Consider the following 23,386-nt stretch of genomic DNA (forward strand, 5'->3'; position numbering starts at 1 on the left):
AGGTGTACATATAGAGCTGCTAGATGTTCCTGAATGCTCAGATGAACAAAGCAGAAAACTTTCCCCTGATACAACCCAAACTCCTCTCTGAAGATCTGAGTCCACAATCCCGAGTACACTGATGCTTCTGTCACATCAATGTCACACTCTCTCAAGTCTTCCTCATAGAAGATCAGATTTCCTTGCACAAGCTGTTTAAAAGCCAGTTTCCCCAGTTTGAGGATCATGTCACTGTTTTTACTTTTCTTCTCATAGTCCTTCTCACATTTGATGTTTGTCTGAATGATCAGGAAATGTGTGTACATTTGAGTGAGAGTCTTGGGGATCTCTTCTCTCTCTGTTTCACTCAACATTGTCTCTAGAACAGTGGCTGATATCCAGCAGAACACTGGGATGTGACACATGATGAAGAGGTTCCTTGATGACTTCAGGTGAGTGATGATTCTGTTGGCCAGACTCTGATCTCTGATTCTCTTCCTGAAGTATTCCTCCTTCTGTGGGTCATTGAATCCTCGTACCTCTGTCACCCGATCAACACACTCAGAGGGGATGAGATCAGCTGCTGCTGGTCTGGAGGTGATCCAGATGAGAGAAGAGGGAAGCAGATTCCCCTTGATGAGGTTTGTCAGCAGCACATCCACTGAGGCTGATTCAGTGACATCACACAGTCTCACATTGCTCTGAAAATCCAGAGACAGACGACACTCATCCAGACCATCAAAGATGAAGAAAACTTTATATTCATCTCTGGATATTTCCATTTCTTTTGTTTCACTGAAGAAAACCTGAAGAAGATCTGAAAGACTGAGTTCTTTGTCCTTCATCAAATTGAGTTCTCTGAAAGGAAGTGGAAATATGACGTGGATGTCCTGATTTGCTTTTCCTTCAGTCCAGTCCACAATGAACTTCTGCACAGAGACTGTTTTTCCAATGCCAGCAACTCCTTTAGTCAGCACAGTTCTGATGGCTTTGTCTTGTCCAGGTAAAGGTTTGAAGATGTCATTGCATTTGATTGGTGTTTCCTGTGTCTCTGCTCTCCTGGATGCTGGATTATTGATCTCTCCTCTTTCACTCTCTGTGATGTAGAGCTCTGTGTAGATCTCATTCAGGAGTGTTGGGTTTTCCTGCTTTGCTGTTCCCTCACACAAACACTGAAACTTCTTCAGCAGATTGGATTTGAATGTGTTTTGGACTTCAACATGTTACGAGTGCCTGTAAGATTGAAATAATTTTTTGTTATCCTTTTCAGTCTTTTGTCAAATATGTCCTTTAAAATAAGTATATATTTCATCATGTCATTTTCATTCATTTTAAGTGTTACTCAAATCTAAAATTGTCTAAAAATTTGTCACTGAAAAAAATTATATTTTAGTTGACGATAATGTGCAAAATGCCAAAAAAACATGTTGAACTGTAATAGACCCAACTTTAAACAAATATTCTTAAACATGTATCAAACATATAAAAGTCAGACTACATACACAATACTGAACAACTGTCCTTGTTGTAAAAACCTAAGCTCTTGAAATAATATACTAGAGTATAAGCGACACTTTAGAAGTTAATCTGCTGTTTTCTGAATTCTTCATACTTTAGAAACTGATATAAATTGTTTGTGTTTAGCCAGTGTAGGATATTGCATTGAGTGTATATTGTGTTTCTTACAGAAACAGCGCATTCACAACGCGTGTTACACGTATTATGACCAGGTGCATAACTTAGATCAAGTTCACCTGTTCATTCGGTTTATTGTCTGTGCAGATGTAATAATAATATTAAATACATATTGTGGATATAGTGATTCATTTCATATGTAAATATGATGTGTTTAAGTGAAGTAATTCATCCGTTTTAATGCTGTACATTTTGCCAGAATTCAGTGCTTTCAACCTGCACAGATCAAGTGGGCAAATTCAGGATATGAAATTATCTTTTTTGCCCACCAGCTACAGTGGAGGGTGAATGCCCAATTTTACCAGCCACTTTTCAAAAATACTGAATGTAAAACTTGTTTGCAACGAAAATCTGTTGAACAACTCATTGAGATGGAGGAATGTCATTCGTTCAGTTTGGCATGTGAGCCAATCACGTTCAACATGGAGAGACAGGGGTGAAATGCATTAAGACAAGTTTATAAGTATACACAAAACAGTTTTATGAATATTTAAAAATGATTGAAGACCATTGTGGTGAACATCAGTTAAGATGGCACTCCAGGAACCAGTTTCTGGCAGTGCCCCTCTCTAACTGCCGGTGTGGAAGAAGATGTGCCACAATGTGATTGGATCTTTGGTGAATGAACATAAACAAATGTTCAGAAATATCAGATAAGATGTTCAGACAACAACCAGACACCTCTTATAGGGCAGGAAGGGGGACCTTCTGCACCCAGAAAACTCATTCCTATGGTTTAAGCAAGAACTGCCATAAATTCCTTCAAGACCTCCCGGATGCAGCAGCAGGGGAGGGACACAATTAAAGAAGTTTGGTAAAGAAATAATGCATGGGTAAAATTAAAGACACTGTTTTAACACTATAATTTATGCTATGCAAATGAGTTCCACACTAGGGTGGGCAACACTGTGGCTACTTCAGACACCAGTGGCCAATCACACTCCAGGATCAGAAAGGAACCAGATTTCAATCTCCTCATCAGAAAGGGAAAAGTATGTCCCCTGGTAGACACAAGCTTGTCCTGCATTTCCAACTCGATGGGGAAGGAGACATTAGCAGACAAACCACATCCTGAGTTTCTGACCTGATGAGGAAAGAGGCTACAAGATAGTTGAGGTTAAACTTTTCGAGCAAATCCTTTTATATTGCTTTATTGCTATATTGCTGCACTCTAGCTGAAAAAGGGCCCCAGCATTGAGGGACCTTATCTGACCCTTACAGCCCCTCCAGCAGCCCAGCGAAGGACCTCTGCATCGGAAGACATTGCCTGTCCCGCACGGCTCCTCAGTGTTAATCTTAGGCCGTTCGCCCGATCGGAACTAAAAAAGTGCAGGAAGATTCAGTCCCAATATGAAAATATTTACTTAAATATTTAGCCCCTCCTAGCTCCTATCCCAGTTGTGTTCTTCTTGGCTTGTGTGGAGGTGAGTGGTGATAAACAAAAGGCTAAGCTACCAGTGCCTCAACTTTACAGCTACTTAGCCAAAAGACAAATATAGTAAACTTGTGTCTTGCTAACATGCATGACTCATAAACTACTACCTAACGTAATAGGTTAGCTAATGTTTAGCTAAGGCAATATAGCATCGCCATACAGGCTAATGTATCTTATCGGAGACACTACAGGTGAATACAGTAAAATTTGTGTCTAATAACGTCATCACAATTGCCATATTGATATGCAAATTAGGCATTAACTAATTCAAATGTTCTAATTTGCATACATTTGACAAGGCAATGCAAGTGAATAGGATAAACAAAATAACTAAAGAATATCACCACAGAACTTCCTCAATTAATGATTTACATCAAGAGTCTTTTCCCCTGAAATCTCATGTTTAAATATGCAGATTAGCTTGATTTGGTTTATTTAGAAGAAATCTACAGATGCAAACAGACGGAGTATAGTAGGCTTAAAACAAACACCATCTAAATGTGTATTTTTGTATTTTGTCAATAATTTTTTGCAGTGTTTTATCGTTATTTTTGCAATGTTTTTTTTCCTGTAAAATTAACGAAATAGCAGCAACAGTATTCCAATAACACCAAAATAATTAAAACGATTTATTGCCTTGTGCAAAATAAACACATTATTTGTGAAACTATGTCCTCTCCTTGGTGCAGTCATTTATTCTAAATATATAATTGAAACTAGTAGCATAGAAAACATGCACATTGTGGCATAGTTTCCTTTGCTGTTGCTCTTGTGATAAACCTAGTGAATACTAAAGAAGACCAAGGTCTCTGTGTGAATTGATTATTCTGTAGAAATCTGTTGAGTATGAAACAATTGCGTGAGTGAATTAAAATAAGTTGGTAAGAAGTCAGAAATGTGTTAATATATTTAACGTTTTGTTTAAATAAATAATTATGAGAAGTTTTTTCCACGTCTCTGTCCATAGTAAACACATTAATTTAATTTAAACACATTAAAACACGTGTAATCACAGTCCACAACTGAATAAAGTTTGGCCAAAAAAAGAAAAAGAAAAAGAAATTGTGCATTATATTGTGAATATATCATAATACTAATTGACCTATCCAGACAAACATGTTGTACCTCAGACTAGTTGATGTGTGTTCACCCTTAAAATGAAATGGTATATCCATAGACCGGTCACTCTTCATGGACACACAGCTGGACTCCGGTGAGTCTGATCTCTTCATATGGAGTTGACTTAAACAGAATAAAAAAGGAGTTCATATTAGTTCATTTAAACCTCATGCAGACAATTAAATTATTTTTCTAACAACAGTTGTGCATATGACAACACGATGTGACAAAACTGGATGTCTGAGTGGTGTTTGAAGAATAGCATCAGATTTATAGAGTATTGGACGGGTTTTTGGGGTAGACCCGTCCCTCTAAAAAGAGATGGACATCATCCCACTAAGGAATGTGCCGCTCCCCTCTCTAGTGATTTGGCTCATAGTCTTAATAGTGTTAGCGTGGGTTGCACCAATATGAATCATTCATAAACTTAGATTAAATGAAGGTTAATCTGATAATTCTGTTAAAACTTGTTTAAAATACATTAGGGTTACACTTTAAATTTACATTTACATTTATGCATTTGGCAGACGCTTTTATCCAAAGAGACTTACAGTGCACTTATTACAGGGACAATCCCCCCGGAGCAACCTGGAGTTAAGTGCCTTGCTCAAGGACACAATGGTGGTGGCTGTGGAGCTCGAACCAGCAACCTTCTGATTAACAGTTATGTGCTTTAGACCACTACGCCACCACCACTCTAAATATATAATATATACTATAATACATAAACACTAAATACATTTAATGTTGATTTAAATGTCATAGTAATCTAGATTCATTTGAATGCTTTTGCTCCATTACTGTAAACTCTGATTTTAATCATTTAAGGGTTTTAAAATAAAACAAACTGACCACAATTAAAGATGAATGACTGAGTAAGCAAACAGTGGATGTGCCATCATCCCTCTGATAGACATTTATTCTATTATTACAAGCGACAGGTGATCATTATTGCTCAACCTCCACTCTAATACTCGCTTCAGTCAGCAGCGTAAACTCTTTATTTCTGGCCATATAACAGTGGAACTGAAGGGAGGGGAGGTGGTTGAGCAGAGATTTGCACATCTTGATTCTTTTTGAAAACGCTGCTGCAACATTTTCTCAACCGGGTTGATCGGCCCTGTGCATTAATGATCTACAGCTAGATTCAGAATCCATCATGGCATCATTATTCACAGGTGAAGTTTTTAATCACAGGTTACAATTTTTTATCTGGATTCTATTAAACCATGATTTAAATTAAGTGGCGCAACACAACTCGAATAAAAATAAAACATGGATCGACAAACCATGGATTAGCTTCAAACTCTGCTTAATTTAAAGGAAAAGTTCACCCATAAATGGATATTCTCTCATCATTTATGGTGTGTTCACATTTGGCAGGTTTGGTTCGATTAAGGGAGTGTTCACGCTTATTCAAATGAATTGCACTAAGGGTGTGTTCACACTTGTAGTTTGTTTCTCTTGGTCCAGACCAAAAAAGAAAATGGCACATTTAGTCCTGGTTCACTTAGCGTCCACACTGGCATTTTTAACACTGTACCTAACGATACAAAACCAAAGGCATCAGGAAAAAGTCACAACCTGATTGGACAGCTTTTATGATGTGTATTTTTTTAGATGGAACTTGCCGAACATCCAAAACAATGCTGGGCTTGATGTGCTCGTTATATTTATAAATGTATATATGGTGGTATTTTCACCAGCTGAGAGCAAAAGAAGAGTTAATAAAATGTCTAAAGGAGTCAAAACAGCACCAGGAATTCCTCTGTTGCACACACAAACAAAGATATGCTTCAAGGACGGCTGATGGAGTTTCTGACGCCTGTCCCGAACTGTAATAGGCAACATAGATCCTATGAAGAAAAGAACCAGGTATGCTTGAGGTCAGTATCAGGCAAATTATTTGCTGTTTTTGATCTGTTTAGACATCTTTGGTCCATGTTGTGTTCATATATCAAGCGAACCGCACCAGAGTTGGTTTGGAAACTCTGCATATAGTTCAGCAGTTCATCTCTCTTCCATAATACACAGCAACCACCAAAACACATCATACATGTCTCAAAATCAACTTCCTCTAACATAACACAACAAACATTCACAGACATGAAAAACATCTGATCATTCAGAACACATTGAGCTTCAAAACACGAAATAACGTTACATTACAAGATCATTGGAAGTTTTTAAGTATCTTGTATTTTTTATTGTGACCAGAATTCCTTTACAAAACATAAACAGCCTCTTTATTGTGGTGTATGTAATGTAGTATGATACAGTACAAGAGTATTTTTTACTTTCAAATATGCCTGTACTTTTGTCTACATATTCTGCATTTGTTATTCTCCATCATACAAAAAAAGAAAAAAGAAGCTTCAGTAACTCAGTATTTCTTCAGTTTTTAAGTGTTACTGAAATACTGTCAAACAAAAGTGAAAAAGTGTCAACACATATCCCTACAACATATTCTTCATCAGACACAGATTACTGTAGCACAGGTGGAAACATACTGTAACATATAGTCAACATGTCCTTTTTTAGTAACATTGTGATCTCCAGCAGACTGTATGTCCTGTGATAAACCTGAGGAACAATCTCTTGTCATGTCTGATCATCTCTGTCATGTTCACATGATATTACTGTACAGTATAAAGATGAGCTCTTGTGAAGAGATGCCAATGAAACTGTTACAGTAAAGCAATCAGCTGTAGAAGGACTCATTATTTTTATTATAATTGCATATTTCCTTTTTGATTTAGATTTTTTACACTGGATTCTTTCTAATGATCCCTCAGACTGTGATGTACACGTTCATACTGTCAGTCAACATGAGAGTCCTCACCTCACATCAGCACAAGGGGCTCCTGAACTGAATTTAAGTGGAGGATCCATTGACCGGTCACTCTTCATGGACACACAGCTGGATTCAGGAGATTCTCCATGAATGACACTAAAACACAACAGCAATTAAACACTGTTTTAAAAACTACAAACTCTCACAAACACTCTTTTCCTCTCATCAGTTTCTCAGTTTTACTCTTCCCAATATTTCTCTCTTCTTCAAGGGGGTAACATGTTCTTTTCCAGTGTTTTCAGTGTCATGTTATCATTGAAATCAAGATTTATTATTTTAGTAGCAGTGGTCACTTAGAGAAAATGACTACATCTCATTTTACATTGAATTCTTTCCATCTTGAGAATATTTTTGGTTTAGGACAGTGAAAAGCAGCACACTGGAGATTGTAGTTTTCCTGAAGTTTCTCTGTAAAGTTGTGTGCAAACAGTCCGAACATGAGACTTCTGAAATACATGCTAACCAGCTGAACATTGCTGATTCTCACACACCTTGTGTGTTTTATGGAAGATGTCGTGTTGTTGTTATGTTACACACAGGAACTGTTTGGTCATGTTTAATGCACAGTCCTAGTTCAACATTCAGCAATTTCACTTCTGCTTATTTGATGAAGATATATTTGAGCACATGACATTACACAGCAGATCTGATCTGAATGTCACTAAAGCTGGAAAGACTTTTGTTCTGTTCTCTGTAGTTTATTTCTGTGTCACTAGGTGGTGCATCTGGTTTTACTCAGTTGATGCTGATATCTGCTGATGACAGCTGTCTTAAATCTGTCAATCATCTTTTCAATCATTTATAGAAGTTTGTCTGTAAGTATCAAAGTGTTTATGAGATGTTTATCTTCATCTTATCTTCATCTTATGTTTGATATTGATGACGTTATTTAAGGTTAAGTTTGATGTTTAAAAAGTTGTTTATTTTTTTCCTTCACCTGTACTTGTCTTTATGATTGTATTCATAGTTTGATCTTATTGATCATTTATATAGGAAAAACTCCACAGTTTTACCACCATTTGTGGACTTTTCAGATGGTTTGTGTCTAAAAATGTTCAGATAAACACATTTGAGTTTCACCTTCTACATACGACTGATTGTACAGGTTTCTCCAGTTCTGTCTGTGACTGAATCAAACCGGTCTCACTGTCATCTGACTGTAGATCTCACTTTACCCTAAAGCTGTTTTCACATGTTTATACTTGAGATAATCCAGTCTGTTCTCATTTCTCCTCAGTGTTTTTATACTGTAGTGTTGTGCAGCATATCAGAAATATCTATCAGTGTATTTTATTAAAGCATTGAAATCCTCTGACCTCTTGACCTTCCCTGTGTCTGTCTGTCCACTGAGATCCTTTGTGGAGTCCATGACATCATCTGAACAGTCCACTGAACACCTGTCAACAAACGGGACATCATCTATATTTGTGACGTGTTTATTTGTTCAATACTGACACATATTTGTTTTTATTTGTCCTCTAGAATATTCCATCAGAAATGAATCAATGAGGTTCAATTGCAGACTGTCAGCTTTTATGACATGTTAAACACCAGCATAAAGAGAAAACATCAGAAGACTCAACAGAAGAAAACAAAGCAACGTTTCAAGTCAATAGAAGAAATAACATTTCAGTGCCAAAGAAACTGAACACATACTGACAATTCAGATAAAAGAGCAAAAGTCTCAGTATCTGTTTGTTCTGCTGTGATTAGATATCGGTAACTCACATTGCGACGGATTTTGCAGACAAATGCTCATAATATCGTGTGAAAATAATGAAAACAAGCTTGAAGAATATTATTAGTTTCCATGTTTTACAGTAATATTATTTTAGAAAGTCGTTTAAGAGTTATCGCCGATAATCGCTGAATGTTTCTTTATTTCTTTATTTAAACTGCATATTAACATAAAAACATCAAGAGAAAATCCCACACAATCAACATTGTATAATTTCCATCTCAGGTACAAATAATACAGTTATTCAAATAATAAGATACAGAAAAATTAACAAATACAAATAATAATCCCAGAGTATTAAAAAACAAAACAAATAAACAAAGGGATAAGATGCCATTTATTTATCCATTTTGAATTTGCAAACAATTTTACAAGCCCTGGAAGATTTATTTTTATTTTTACACTTATACAAAAGATTACAGTATTGTTTAAAATCATTTATAAAATGAAAAATCTAGCTGGGGGATATGTAACATAATTTTTATGACATTTCTAATGCAATTATTTTAAACTTTGTCTATTAAGGTGTTTACATTTATTTATGAAATAATCAAGGGGTTTTCGCTGCAGTTATTCTTGAGAAGATACAAAATATATTTTTGTGTTTAGCGTCCATCACAATTGTCTAAAAGTCTAATTGGGATTTTAAACTTGTTCAGCAAATCTGTGTATGATGACAAACCTCCATCACTGTTCATTAACTGACTAATACAATGTTATTATCAAACCATATATTAATAAACAGAGATTTGTGTTTTATAAAATATCCTTATTTTTCCAAATATAGTATCTTCTAGGGGAAAATTATGCTTATAACCCAACGTCCATGTCATGAGAGTTTGTTGATGAAATCTTGCAAGTATCAATAAAATAATTCAATTTTAACAAGAATTCAAGCCTGACTTAAACTGGAAGTTTAAGGTGTTCCACATATTATCTTTCTTTTTAAGTATTGTGTAATCAATTAATTTTGAATACATTATTTAATGTATCATACATTACTACAATTATAATTCTCCACGTGCCTCTTTGTCTGCTGCGGTCAGATCTTCTTTAAAGCGGAAAATCATTTTCCTTTGAGGACTTCATGTCCCTTGCAGAGCTGGAAATGAACCTGATGGTCACTGGTCTCGGGGTATTGCTCTATAAATCCTGCTTCATCTATGGCATCAGTTACAGAACTGTGCTCTGGGAGAACTTCTCTGCATGTCTCTCATGATCGCTTTGATGTTTTCTTCTGGCGATGAAGAGGAAGTGATGTTTCTCATGAACTCCGTACAGACGCAAGATCCATCGTCTGTTGTACCATCTGCATCATTGATGTTTTGCTCCATTTACAAACTCTTTTTCTGAAATTCAGTGCATTGGATTTTGAGGCACGCATTTTCATTTTTCAAGTCGGTTACATCATGATGGCAGCTGTGAAGTGACTGTTTGATCCCTTCAATTTGTAGAACTGCCATGTCAGTTTGATTCGCTCTTTCATCGATTTTCACAGTCATACGAAAAATGTTTTCTTGCATTTCACTTAAAGACTCACATCCATCATCGTTCGTGGCTTTTTCTGTGGATGTTTTGTTGGGGTGTTTGGGTCAGAGTTACACATTTCTCCATCTTTAGCTTCACAAGTATAAGAGTGACTTCAAGTCTTTTTTCTTCTGCAGCAGACTCGACGTGTCTACAGATTTCTGCATTATGATGTCTTACTGAAGTTAACTTCCGCAAATAAGAAAGTACCTCTCTGATGAATTTTAGCAGCTACTAATAATAAATTACAATTAAAAATAACTATTATTATCACTCTTGATCAATTGACTTGTGCAACTATATAATACAAATCTTAGTTGAATTGAGTAGACCCTATTTCTTTTCTCAGCTGTAAAATATAGGACTGTTCACTCCGCCATCTTGAGACCCTCCCCATCACTGAATGTGACTGAAACATCAAAAACAAAACTAACTTAACCTCACTGTTTAACAGCAGTTCAGTACTCACCTGTCAAGAACTGTTGATGTTCCTCTTTACTGACTAGAATATCACCTACAAAATACTTCACAATGAATTTATTGATTGTTTCAGACGATTCAGTGGAACAAAAACTGTCAAACCTTTTCACTGTTTCTCTCGTCGTGTAATTTCCTGCGTCACAAAATGCAGGCACGTGCACACATAGACATCAAAAGGGGCTTGAGCACCTGCCCTTTTTATTCCTGGAGAGAAAGTGCCCTTTTTTCTGGGGTGCTTTTTTTTTATTTATTTTTTTTTTTAAATAATATATATTCCTGTTTGCGCAGAATGCGCACAGCTTCCCTGCAAGCAAATATATTTATTGAATAGCATATAAATATCGGGTCAGGAGTTCTGAAGCGCTCCCTCTTATGTAGCCTACATATTATATATTTGATTAAAACATTCAGGCAATTCAGTATTCTGATGCTTGTGTGAAGGCAGCTAAAAAGTTATTTTGCTTGTGAAACAAAAAGTATTTAAACAATTAATTTTAATCATGCCTGCAGGCAGCATAATGCCAAAAAAAGAAAGGATACAGAAAAGGAAGGAGAAGGAGCGCCAGGAAACAGCCAAGAGTAGCAAATCACTAAATGCGTGGATAAAACCAGGTATCAGAAGCAAAACCCAAGAGAGAACAGTTAACTGTTGAAAGTGTTACACCTGAGAGAGCAGTTGAAATATCTAAAACGACAACTGAAAGACAAAAGGAGGTTATAGAGGCAACGACTGACACAGATTACAAAGATGATCAGGAAATCACTGTTCGTGGTGAAGAGGAAGAGACTATAGAGGGGGAAACGGTGGATAATGTTGAGTTTGAGGAAGATAAAATTAATTAACTTTTAAAAATAATTTTTTTTAAAAAGGAAGTCAGAGTTGTGTTAATATATATACTTTTTTGTTTAAAAAAGTAAAAAAAAAATACGTAATTATGAGAAGTGCCCTTTTTTTCACTTGCCCCTGCCCCTCAAAATGTCTGTGCACGTCCCTGACAAAATACACAGAAAAACGCCAAACGCCCACCTATCTTTCTAAGGATGTTGCGTATGCCCACCTGAAATAAGTAATGATAAGTATGGCCACCAGAACAATGAGTAGCCTTTTGACCCGAAATTTTTTCAATCTACTATTTATAAAAAAAATGTATTTAAGTGCACAAAGTTTATCTCTAATTGCACAGGAGCGGCGGTAGGTGGGAGTGCAACTGATGGCACAGGTAACACAGAGTAAGATGATCCACCAATCAGAACATATTTGGATATTTTAACCAATCATATTTCCTGTTTCAGTAAGGGGCAGAACATTTACAGCATCTAATGCTGATGCACAAGCTTCACTGGAGTAACCATAATTTGTGCTGTAAATGTATTTGTCTGCTAAACATAAATAAAAAATATATATTTAACTTGTGCAATTAATACAGCATGTTATTGCACCTGTGCTGGTGTTTGATGCTCTTTGCAGATGCTGGACAATTGTGTCCTGTAATTAAACTTTATCAAATGTGTCTTTTACTGCTGTCAGTGGTGCCTTTTTCTGACAAGCAGCACTCAAAGATCATCTTTTTACAATACTGTATTTAAAGTGAGGAATATAAACAGCTGCTGCCGTTTGTCCAGAATCTGTATATATTTGAATACTATTGTAATATTCATGTACCAAATGCTGTTTCACAACTATATACTTTGAAATATTTCTTCCCTTTTCATCTTATCTAACAACTGAAGATCAACGGCTGGCATTGGGAAAAGTCAGGGAGGTATTATTGGCACTGCCACTGTGGAACTGATATTAATGTTGTCTATTCTTATGTTCTGAGCTTCTTTTTGTGCATTTTAGCTGATTGCTTTTCAGCACGTCCCTTTAATGTACTCCAGTATGTCATTTTTCATTTTAGCCTCTGAACTTCTATAGTTAGCTGCTATTGAATGGTTCTTCCCTGGTTTAGCTATAGGAACAATTACTCCATGTTTCCAAGAAGTTGAGAGCTTTCATAATTTCCACACCTTATTAAAAAGATGTAATATATTATTCAATGATATATCTGATAGATGCTTTATCATTTCATGCATATATCGTCTTGAGATGTATGTCTTATACCTGACAATGCCTGCTTAAGTTCATATAATGTCAAATCTACATCCAAAATACATCCAGAAGACCCTCTTTGGACCATGATATCAGTATTTTATCTCATAGTTTGTTCTCTTTGTATTTTCATATCCTGTGATATATTAATATTTCTATGTATTTGAACAAATGCTTTTGTCAATGCTTCTGCTTTTCCACTATCAGAAATGAGATATTTATCCCCATCTATTATTACCGGTACTGTTCTGTGCATTTCAATCCCTAACATTTTTCTAATCATGCCCCATAAATCACTAATATTTAAACTTTCACCAATTTCATCACAAAATGGTCTCCAGTAAATTCTTTTAGCAGCCAGAAATACTTTTCTAACAACTGCCTGAGATCTCTTATATAGTATTAAGTCTTGAAGGAATCGGTTTTCTTTCTCTTCTTCAGTGCTTTATTTCTGATTGACACCTCACTGCATTTTCTCTCTGAGTTTAATGACGGTCACAAAACAATGTGTTTAGATTCATCCTCCATCTGCTGTACATCTGCTGTACACATCTTTTCCAAAAGCACTTAACCGGTCAATAATAATAAAAAAAAAAAAAAAAAAAAAAAAATATATATTTACATTTCTTGTTGCACTTAAATCTGTTTTGTATACTATTATGATGATAGTAAAACTTTGTAATATGGCACTTTTTGTACCACTGTCTCCCTAAGATGATTCGCTGATGTTCTTCCTCTTTTGTAAGTCGCTTTGGATAAAAGCGTCTGCCAAATGAATAAATGTAAATGTAAATGTAAATGTACTGAAGTGTGCAACATCAGGCCTTTATGAACTTCAGTTTACTCAATAAATAAATAAATCCAGTATCTTTAAGAAACGTAAAGAGAGATTTACAACATTCCCTAATTTTCTCACATATCCCTAAAATCTCTTGTAAATTTCATCCTCGTTCCAGCTCAGACATCTTATCACATAAAATGTTCCTCTCTGAATTATATTTATTACACCTCATTATGACATGCTCAACATGTTCAGGAACATCACAAACATCACATTTATCTGATATACACAGTAGTTCATATAATGCACCTTGTGTCAAAAAGTGATTGATGGCCTAATTGCTGACCTTTGACCTTTCCCCTTCCGTTCACCCGCCCCCCCCGCCCCGCCCGCCCTCTTTCCCTCCCACCCACTTTCCCCCATTCCGGTGTGTGTGTTGTGGTGTGACGTGTTTGGTCATCTGTGTATTTAAAAAGAAGTTTAAGTTTGAAAATGAGATATCGAGATATGGTTGATGATGAAATAATTCATTGTTTAATCATTGAGTTGTTTTTCAGAAACATGTTAATGTGTGTGTGTGGGGTTCATTTGGATTTATTATTGTAAGACATAAAAAGCAGTATTATGTTTAAAATGTGTTTAAATGACATCTTTAATGAGTGTGTAATGCTTGGTGTCAAACATGGTACAAGTTTTTTTTATTAACAAAAGGGTGAAAATGTGAGACAAAAAACATTCAGATGGTCGCTTTAAAATAAGGATTTAACTTTTTAACAAAAGGGTGAAAATGTGTTTTCTAAAACAGTGGATATAAGACAAAAACATTTTTTTTAAAAACTTTTTAACAGAGGAGAAAATGTGTGCTTTTAAACAACTCCTTGTTGTTGAAAAGGAATCCTGTTTTCACCCAGGCGGCCAGGGTTCGTCTCCCGGTATGTGAGAGAGGTGTGATGGTAATCCACTGAGCTCTGATCTACGCGGAGCTGTTGTGAAAACAAATGCAATTCAGTGTTAAAACATTGTTCTCGGCACAATGATGTGGTTTTCAACATCTATAATCTTTGATATTGGGTTAACAAATACACGTATTATTAACAAAAGGGTGAAAATGTGTTTTTTCTAAACAGTGGATATTGACTGATCAAAATCAAAGGGTGCTAGTCATTTTTAAAGATAAGGAATAAATGGCGTTACGAAAGATTACGTTTAACATTAGTTTATTTATTTTAAGCCATAGTAAAAAACTCATTACATTACATGGGGTCTTCAGATTTGAAAACACAACCCATTTAAAACAGACTGTCTAGTGTATTTTGTGTGCAAATGTCACCGATGAGACACGTTTGTGTGCGAGACGGCCGCGGGTGTTTAACAAGTGCATTACTCTTTTAAAATGATATTTTTTCCAAGCGAATGTTTGGCATTAGTTTAGCAAACACTTTTATTTTACTAAAACACAATACTATTTTTTTGTTTAGCTATTGCTCTAACAACAATATCTTACATTTTTACCTTTAACAATGTTTCCTAAACCGTGGATATTGACTGATCAAACTCATTCAGATTTTCACTTTTAAAGATAAGGAATAAATCGTTAGCAAATGCATACGGGTTATTTTATCAGTGACATTTTTTATAGATCAAAGGTTCAGATTGTCAAAACACATCAAATACATTTTTAAAAATATTGAAAATAGTTTATCATCCTTAAGCTTTGATATTAGATTAACAAACACAATAATAAATTTTATCTGTAACACTAACAAAAGGTCTTACATTTTAAAAACAAAATAGTTCGCTTTATAAAATACAGATTTAACACAAAAATCTTACATTAGTTCTGCGCTGTCCTTTCATGAGCGAGGGGGTGTGATAATGGTTTAAGATCAGTGGCAAATGCAAGACAGTCCTAAAACCTGATTACCTAAACATGTGTGTGTGTGTGTGTGGGGGGGGGTGTGTGTGTGTGTGTGTGTGTGTGTATGTGTGCCCTATGAGGGTTGATGGATGGTTATCTACCTAAACTTTGTGTCAGAATTGTGTTTGTGTGTGTGTGTGTGTGTGTGTGTGTGTGTGTGTGTGTGTGTGTGTGTGGCATATAGAGGGATGATGGATTAGATAACTACCTAAACTCTGTGTCAGAATTGTGTTTCAGTGCGGAGGGGGTAACTTTTTACCATTTGTGCGGTATGTGTGCGGAAATGCGCTTTAACTGACAAAACATGTGCTTTGTCACTACAAATGAGTACCGTCAGTATTTTGGTAAACAGGTTTATTTTATATAGAATTCTGACGAAATATCTTTAATACAAAAGATTGTTACATTTTTTTTTTAACCATGAGATTCTAAAACAGTGGATATTGAATGATATTAGTTTATTTTACTCAAACAGACTGGCAGAGCAAACTCATTTAGACGGACACTTTATTAACAAGGGTTAGGCTATTTATTTTTACCAGAGACTAAAACTTATTTTAAACCAAATGTTCAGATCTTATTAATCTGATGTTTAATAAAGTAAACTGTCTTTGTGAAATAGTCTGAGTGGTTGTGTGATTTATCTTCTGGCATTGACAAGTAGGCCTAATGAAATAACATAACTGTTACACTTGCTAAAGATTTGACAAATGCAATGTGTTTAACAACACGTCTTAAACATGAGAGACAAAAGCGGGTTATAAAAGCAATGGAGACATGAGACCATTGAATTGAATCTGAAGCGTTATAGAGAGAGAATGCCAAACGAAGTGCAAGTTCTCGATATGTGACTGATGAAAATGATAGAATTAAACTTAAAAAAGTACAATGCTCAGAACTATGCAACCAACAAGCAACATCGCATCAACATAAAAGAACAGAGCGACAGAAGTATGCCAATATCAAACAGCTACAAATGATATAACTATTTCTTCTTTTCGTTGTAAAAAGCAGGCTGAACGGTGTGTTGTTTACACTTTCAAACCATATGTTTGTTTACTTCTGTAAGGGGTTAAACCGTTTCATTAGGTAATACGAGGTTTATACACGTGTATTATTCGGTAGTCAATCTAAAAATATTTTATTTTAAGCCATAGTAAAAAACTCATTACATTACATGTGGTCTTCAGATTTGAAAACACAACCCCATTTAAAACAGACTGTCTAGTGTATTTTGTGTGCAAATGTCACCGATGAGACACGTTTGTGTGCGAGACGGCAGCGGGTGTTTAACAAGTGCATTACTCTTTTAAAATGATATTTTTTTCCAAGCGAATGTTTGGCATTAGTTTAGCAAACACTTTTATTTCACTAAAACACAATAGGCCTAATATATATACTTTTAGCTATAGCGCTAACAACAAATATCTTACATTTTTACCTTTAACAATGTTTCCAAATCAGTGGATATTGGTTGTGAAGCAAACTCATTCAGATTATCACTTTTAAAGATAAGGAATAAATGGTGTTACGAAAGATTACGTTTCACATTAGTTTAACAAACACGGCTATGTTACTAAATTGCAGTAACACATTTAAATGCTAATTTAGATGCATCTTTAGCACAAAGATTCTTAAATTTATTAAAGACATGAAAAGTGTCTTTCTAAAACGATTTGTAAAGGGCATGCTGCAAATTAAATCCACATTCACTAGGCAATACAGTATTTTAGCAAACAGGTTTATTTGACTAAAACGCAATAATGTTTTTAAATAATTCTGACGATATCTTTAATACAAAGGTTTGTTACATTTTTAATTTAAACATGAGATTCTAAAACAAAGACTACGGTTATGCAGCAAAACACACATTCAGTTTAAATATGAACAAATATTTTAACAAAAATAAAGTTTTGTGTTTTGATTTATATTACTAAAACACGATAAAGCATTTCACGTAATTTTAGATGTATCTTTAACACATGTTGTCTTGCATTTTTACTTAGAACTGTTTTTAAACATTAGGTTGGCTAACACAACTCTAGCAATGACGCTTTAAAGATGCTAAACAAAAACTTTACCATAAAATGTATTTAACATTTTTATTTCAACAATGATCATTTTAAATGAAATACCATACATTCATTGTAAAATGTAACAAAGATTCTTACATTTTTCCACTCAAAGCCTCATTTTCCACCCAAAGTCTTTCAATCGATACAGAGCTCTTACAGGAAGTCAGAGGTCTGGGGTGGGAGGTTTTTTCAGAATACGCACACACACCCCCTGATCAGACCTAATGGTGTCTTGTGTAATTCTGTTCAGCAAAACAATATGGTGCCATGAGTTTCCTGGTGTTTTATGGTTTGCTTTCATTGAAAAGCATGGTGACAACCAAAAGTGTGAAAGAAGGGGGATAAAAGGGTTTATTTTGTTAGAAATGTTTTTCTTTTTACCCATCAAGTGCTCCATGTAACGTTGTGAAACATGGTAGAGATGTGGTTAAAGAAGTATTGCTCTTTGTAATACAGGCAACAATTAAATATAATTACTTAAAAGAATAGAAAGTTTTTAGAAATCATTTGCTAAATCAATAGTTCAAATTCAGAGGTTTTTATAGTATGCTGTACACAGTTATCATAAAACTCATGTCAATTCAAGTGTGAACATTTCAAAGAAATGGGGTGTTGGCATACTGGACAACAATCAAATGACTTGTGATACACACACACACAAGATATTTTAACACTAATTCACACCCTGAAACTACATTCATGGTACTGTTACGTCACTAGGGTGTCAAACACAAATGCAAATGCTGAGTTTACTTTGACCCCATATTTTGGCATTAATTTACTCATTCCTGGATCAAACCCCACACTCAGAAACGTGTACATGTAAACAAAAATGTGTACTGTTGTGATGCCAACTGATCATCGCTTTACTGATTTTTATTTCAAGAAAACCACAAAGTCTACCAATAACTGATGAAGTAACGTGTTTACAGGGGTGCATTTACTCACAAAAGTTCCTCTATTGCCACAATTGGATTTTTGTTTGTTGTAGAGTTATCCTCATTTGTAAATAGTTGTTTGTTTAAATGTTGCGATATTTTCTAGTTTACAAAGATGTTTAAGTATTTTAAATATTACTTAAATCACAATACAGTTCTGGGTTTTAATGGCATGTGACATATGACTACAGAATGTTGCATATGAATAAAAAATAGTAAAACTATTTTACAACTTCATGGTTGAGGATTTTTCTATGATGAGTTTATCTCTTATTTTTGCTATTGTGTGGACATAGTATCACTTCTTTTACATTCGTCATCAGTGTTTACACTCAAATCTGGACACAGACCCTTCAATTCAGAATAAAATGACAGAGAGCTCAGTCAGATGTTTTATCACTTTGATTTACTTAATAACCACAGCTTGATGTTACTTGTTCTTTTAAGAAAGTTCACTTTCACAAAGATCTTCAGTCACTTAACGCGGTATCGATCTGCAGGACAATGACTGCAAAATGTAATTTACTTTTACACATCTAAAGCACAAATAGTGTGTCAGTACAGCGTTTGTTTGTGCATGTGTGTAGTTAGTAAAGTGTTTGTATGGTGTGATGTTCCGATACAGCCATTACACACAACTAGATACTTAACAAATACTTGTAAAACAACCCTTCTTATTGGTCTTCATGGAAAAACTATAGCGATTACAACAAACATGATATATTTAAACAGTCTAGCTGTCAAAACTGTTGATGTTTACTAAAATGCCATGAATTTCAAAATATTACTTTAGTATTTTAAAAACTGAATAAACTATTATAAAATAATGCAATAGAAGAACGATGTAAAATTAACAGTGTTAGGTCAAGAGTATTTTCTGAAAGTTAAAAAGATGTAATATATTATTCAATGATATATCTGATAGATGCTTTATCATTTCATGCATATATCGTCTTTTCCTGGAGATGTATGTCTTGTACCTGACAATACCTGCTTAAGTTCATATAATGTCAAATCTACATCCAAAATACATCCAGAAGACCCTCTTTGGACCATGATATCAGTATTTTATCTCATAGTTTGTTCTCTTTGTATTTTCATATCCTGTGATATATTAATATTTCTATGTATTTGAACAAATGCTTTTGTCAATGCTTCTTCTTTTCCACTATCAGAAATGAGATATTTATCCCCATCTATTATTACCGGTACTGTTCTGTGCATTTCAATCCCTAACATTTTTCTAATCATGCCCCATAAATCACTAATATTTAAACTTTCACCAATTTCATCACAAAATGGTCTCCAGTAAATTCTTTTAGCAGCCAGAAATACTTTTCTAACAACTGCCTGAGATCTCTTATATAGTATTAAGTCTTGAAGGAATCGGTTTTCTTCATCTTCTTCAGTGCTTTATTTCTGATTGACACCTCACTGCATTTTCTCTCTGAGTTTCATGATGGTCACAAAACAACGTGTTTAGATTCATCCTCCATCTGCTGTACTGAAGTGTGTAACATCAGGACTTTATGAACTTCAGTTTACTCAATAAATAAATAAATCCTGTATCTTTAAGAAAAGTAAAGAGAGATTTACAACATTCCCTCATTTTCTCACATAACCCTAAAATCTCTTGTAAATTTCATCCTCGTTCTAGCTCAGACATCTTATCACATAAAATGTTCCTCTCTGAATTATATTTATTACACCTCATTATGACACGCTCAACATGTTCAGGAACATTACAAACATCACATTTATCTGATATACACTTTGCCATTAAATAAAGGATTTGAATCCAGTATGTCCGAGTCTTAATCTTGAAAGAATCACTTCTTCTCTTCTGCATTTTCCTTTGAGAGTCTTCAGCTTAATTGATTTCTGTTTGCTATCTGTGTCCCACTTCTTCTGCTACTGATTCCCTCACTGCCGTTCTTCCATTTGGCCTCATCTTTTCCAAACTTTCATTATTTCATTGTCCTTTAATTTCAACACTCTCTTTGCATCCCATCTGCTATCTCATCACCCTCCACACCAACATCAGCAGCAACCCAACACAACTGTACATTAATTACAACTCTTTGTATTCTCAGCATTATCATAAATATCTCCATCAATAAATCATCTCTTATTGTTTCTTTTGAATTGAAACTATTAAGAGCTGCAATAGAGTCAGAACAAATGAAACTCTCTCAGGCCTTCTTCTATCCATTGAACACTAATATTATAGCTGCTATTTCTGCTGTAAATACAGATAATCTGTCATTCATTATTTTGCATATGACTACATCAAACTCAGGTATGCACACTCTGGATCTTTAGATCATCAGTAAATATTGGCATATAGTTATAATAATTCCTCTTTTCATAATCTTGAACCAAATATCCAGTGTTATCTGCATTCCTGTCAGTCCATTCTCTCTTCTGATCTACGAGTCCACATTGGAAATATCCATGGAGGAACATCACACAGTGTTTGTTCACACTCTAACCCAGTGGTTCACAACCTTTTTCCAGGAGACCCCTATTTTAACATTCACAATCCTTAAAGACCCGATCAGACACACATTTAATTTACTGACAGGAATTACATCATCAGTTATGAAGTTATAAATGCATCAACAGCAGAATGAAAACAATCAGCTGCAACATGCAACGATTCACAAGGACAGATTTTTCTTTGCAACAACAGACTCCACTTTTACTTTCTAAAACTGATGAAAAAATAACAGGAGCAAATTATAATCTGTTAATGTGAATATCAATTAATCAGAGAAATCACCTCATATTATCAAACTCATTTATCAATTGTATTATTAACCTAAAAAATATATCAAATAATTTAAGAACAATAACCAAATAAATGTTAATTGCATATTTATAAATGATATAAAATGATATGCATATTTATTCATGTCATTTCTTGTATTGCTGATTGAATGTTGTCTTTGTTTTTAAGTGTGGATATTTAATGTGAGTTCTGGTCCTGCATTTCTTGATCTAGAGATATCAGATGTGATTTTCCCAGAGCCGGCCCAAGGCATAAGCGAACTAAGCGGCTGCTTAGGGCCCCGGTGGCCACCAGGGGCCCCCAAGAGCACATCATTTTTTTTTTTTTTTTTTTTTTGTGATTATACTGTCAATGGACAATGGTAATTATACAAAAATGCAATATTAAATGCAATATTATGTTAACGGGCTGCAGGATGCAATCACATTCAGACAGCAAAACAGCAATGTCACAAAAAAGGACATATCCTCTGGTGCAGAGAAAAGGAAAAAGAAGAAAACAGGAAGAGAAAAAACAGCACGATAAAGGTATAAGTAGCTAGGCTAAGTTATGAGCTAACATTAGTTGCCTAATTAGTTAACATAGCCTATGTAGCATAGGGTGACCATATTTTGATTACCAAAAACCAGGACACTTGGCCCGGCAATGAGATACTCGAATTTTACTCAAAGATGCCTTGTTAATTTCAATACATTTAAAGTAGGCTATCCCTCTGTATGGATAGAAAATTGTTATTACAAAATACTATCCTACTATGGCTGAGTATCTCATTGCCGGGCCGAGTGTCCTGGTTTTTGGTAATCAAAATATGGTCACCCTAATGTAGCATATCTTCTTTTTTAGGAAAGTTTGATTAATCATCCGTAAATAGCATCTTAATATATTATTAGTACAACATATTAGTTAGCAAGTTTTAGATTAAAGTTTTTGTCTTCTGTGTAAAAATAACTTTCCTGGGTATATATTTTTGTATTAAAAATAAGCTTCTGTTCCATAAACTTTGTACTGATAACTGACAACTTAACATTATTTACATTAGTCTACCATTTTGGGGTCTTTGCTATTATATTCCAATATCATTATGCCTCAGTTAGCTAGTTATAGATTAAGAGTTGTTGTTTTAGGAGTACAGATGGCTTGCTGCTGTGTATAATAATTTGTGTTGAGAAAATAACATATTTTGTAAAATATTCTTTCAAATATTTACTCTTATGAAACTTCCCTAGGAGCACTGTTGAAATATTTTGGACGTGGGGCACAACCAACGCCACCTGCCCCAAGTTCCAGTGCTACAGCTGATGATGATTTTTCAACAATCCCAGATCAATATATTTATATGGATAAACCATGCCTTTGTTTTTGACAGACAGTTGCAGTACCTTCTAATATGACATCTAACATGGCTAGCTTTTATTATTATTATTTTCATCTTTCATCAGGTCCATCCTCTGCAGGCGAGGAGCACTTCCCAGCACGTGCATCCACTGATGTGGTCATCTATCCTGTCTGACTCAGAAAGGACTGATCTGGTAAGCAGAGGGCACTGCCTATAAAGGAAAACTTCACATTCCCTGAAAAACCTGATGGCCGAATCTTCCACTATACCTACAGAAAGTTAATTAATGGAGAAAAAATGTAAGTGGAGCTGCTCACTTATTCAAAAAGAAATGATACTGTCTACAGCTTCTGCTGCAAACTGTTCTCTGGGAAGTACACAAAACTGGTAACAGAGGATCAACAGGATTGGGTAAATATAGGTGTGCTACTGTTACATTTAAAACCGTAGAAGGGTAAAATCATGCCAGGCAGACATTGGTATGTTGTAAGCAACACAGCTACAACTAATAAAATTGATAAGGGATGTGTTAGATTTATATTGTGCGAATAATCAAGCATTGACAATATTCAATCATATTGGTGGCACCGAGGGGCCCCCAAATCAAATTCTGCTTAGGGCCCCATAA

The 23,386-nt window shown here is 35.0% G+C and overlaps 3 protein-coding genes across 8 annotated transcripts in view; 2 read left to right on the top strand and 1 right to left on the bottom strand.

Annotated features, from left to right (window-relative positions):
* Nucleotides 1-23,386, bottom strand: part of LOC127650623 (NACHT, LRR and PYD domains-containing protein 3-like) — a 615,184-nt gene that overhangs the window by 482,107 nt on the left and 109,691 nt on the right. For all 6 annotated transcript variants that reach the window (XM_052136147.1, XM_052136145.1, XM_052136144.1 and 3 more), the window contains exons 2-3: nt 10,817-10,929; nt 8,399-8,479 (exon numbers count right to left, since the gene is read on the bottom strand). In XM_052136147.1, the coding sequence (XP_051992107.1) occupies nt 8,399-8,451 (53 nt within the window). In that variant the 5' untranslated portion in view covers nt 8,452-8,479; nt 10,817-10,929. The remainder of the gene's footprint in view (nt 1-8,398; nt 8,480-10,816; nt 10,930-23,386) is intronic.
* Nucleotides 1-23,386, top strand: part of LOC127650622 (NACHT, LRR and PYD domains-containing protein 3-like) — a 527,629-nt gene that overhangs the window by 314,016 nt on the left and 190,227 nt on the right. The window lies entirely within an intron of this gene.
* LOC127650628 (NACHT, LRR and PYD domains-containing protein 3-like) overlaps nt 1-23,386 on the top strand; it is an 857,046-nt gene that overhangs the window by 307,650 nt on the left and 526,010 nt on the right. The gene's annotated exons all lie outside the window — the stretch shown is intronic.

This window comes from Xyrauchen texanus, chromosome 10 (genome assembly GCF_025860055.1).
Source record: "Xyrauchen texanus isolate HMW12.3.18 chromosome 10, RBS_HiC_50CHRs, whole genome shotgun sequence".
Taxonomy (NCBI): domain Eukaryota; kingdom Metazoa; phylum Chordata; class Actinopteri; order Cypriniformes; family Catostomidae; genus Xyrauchen; species Xyrauchen texanus.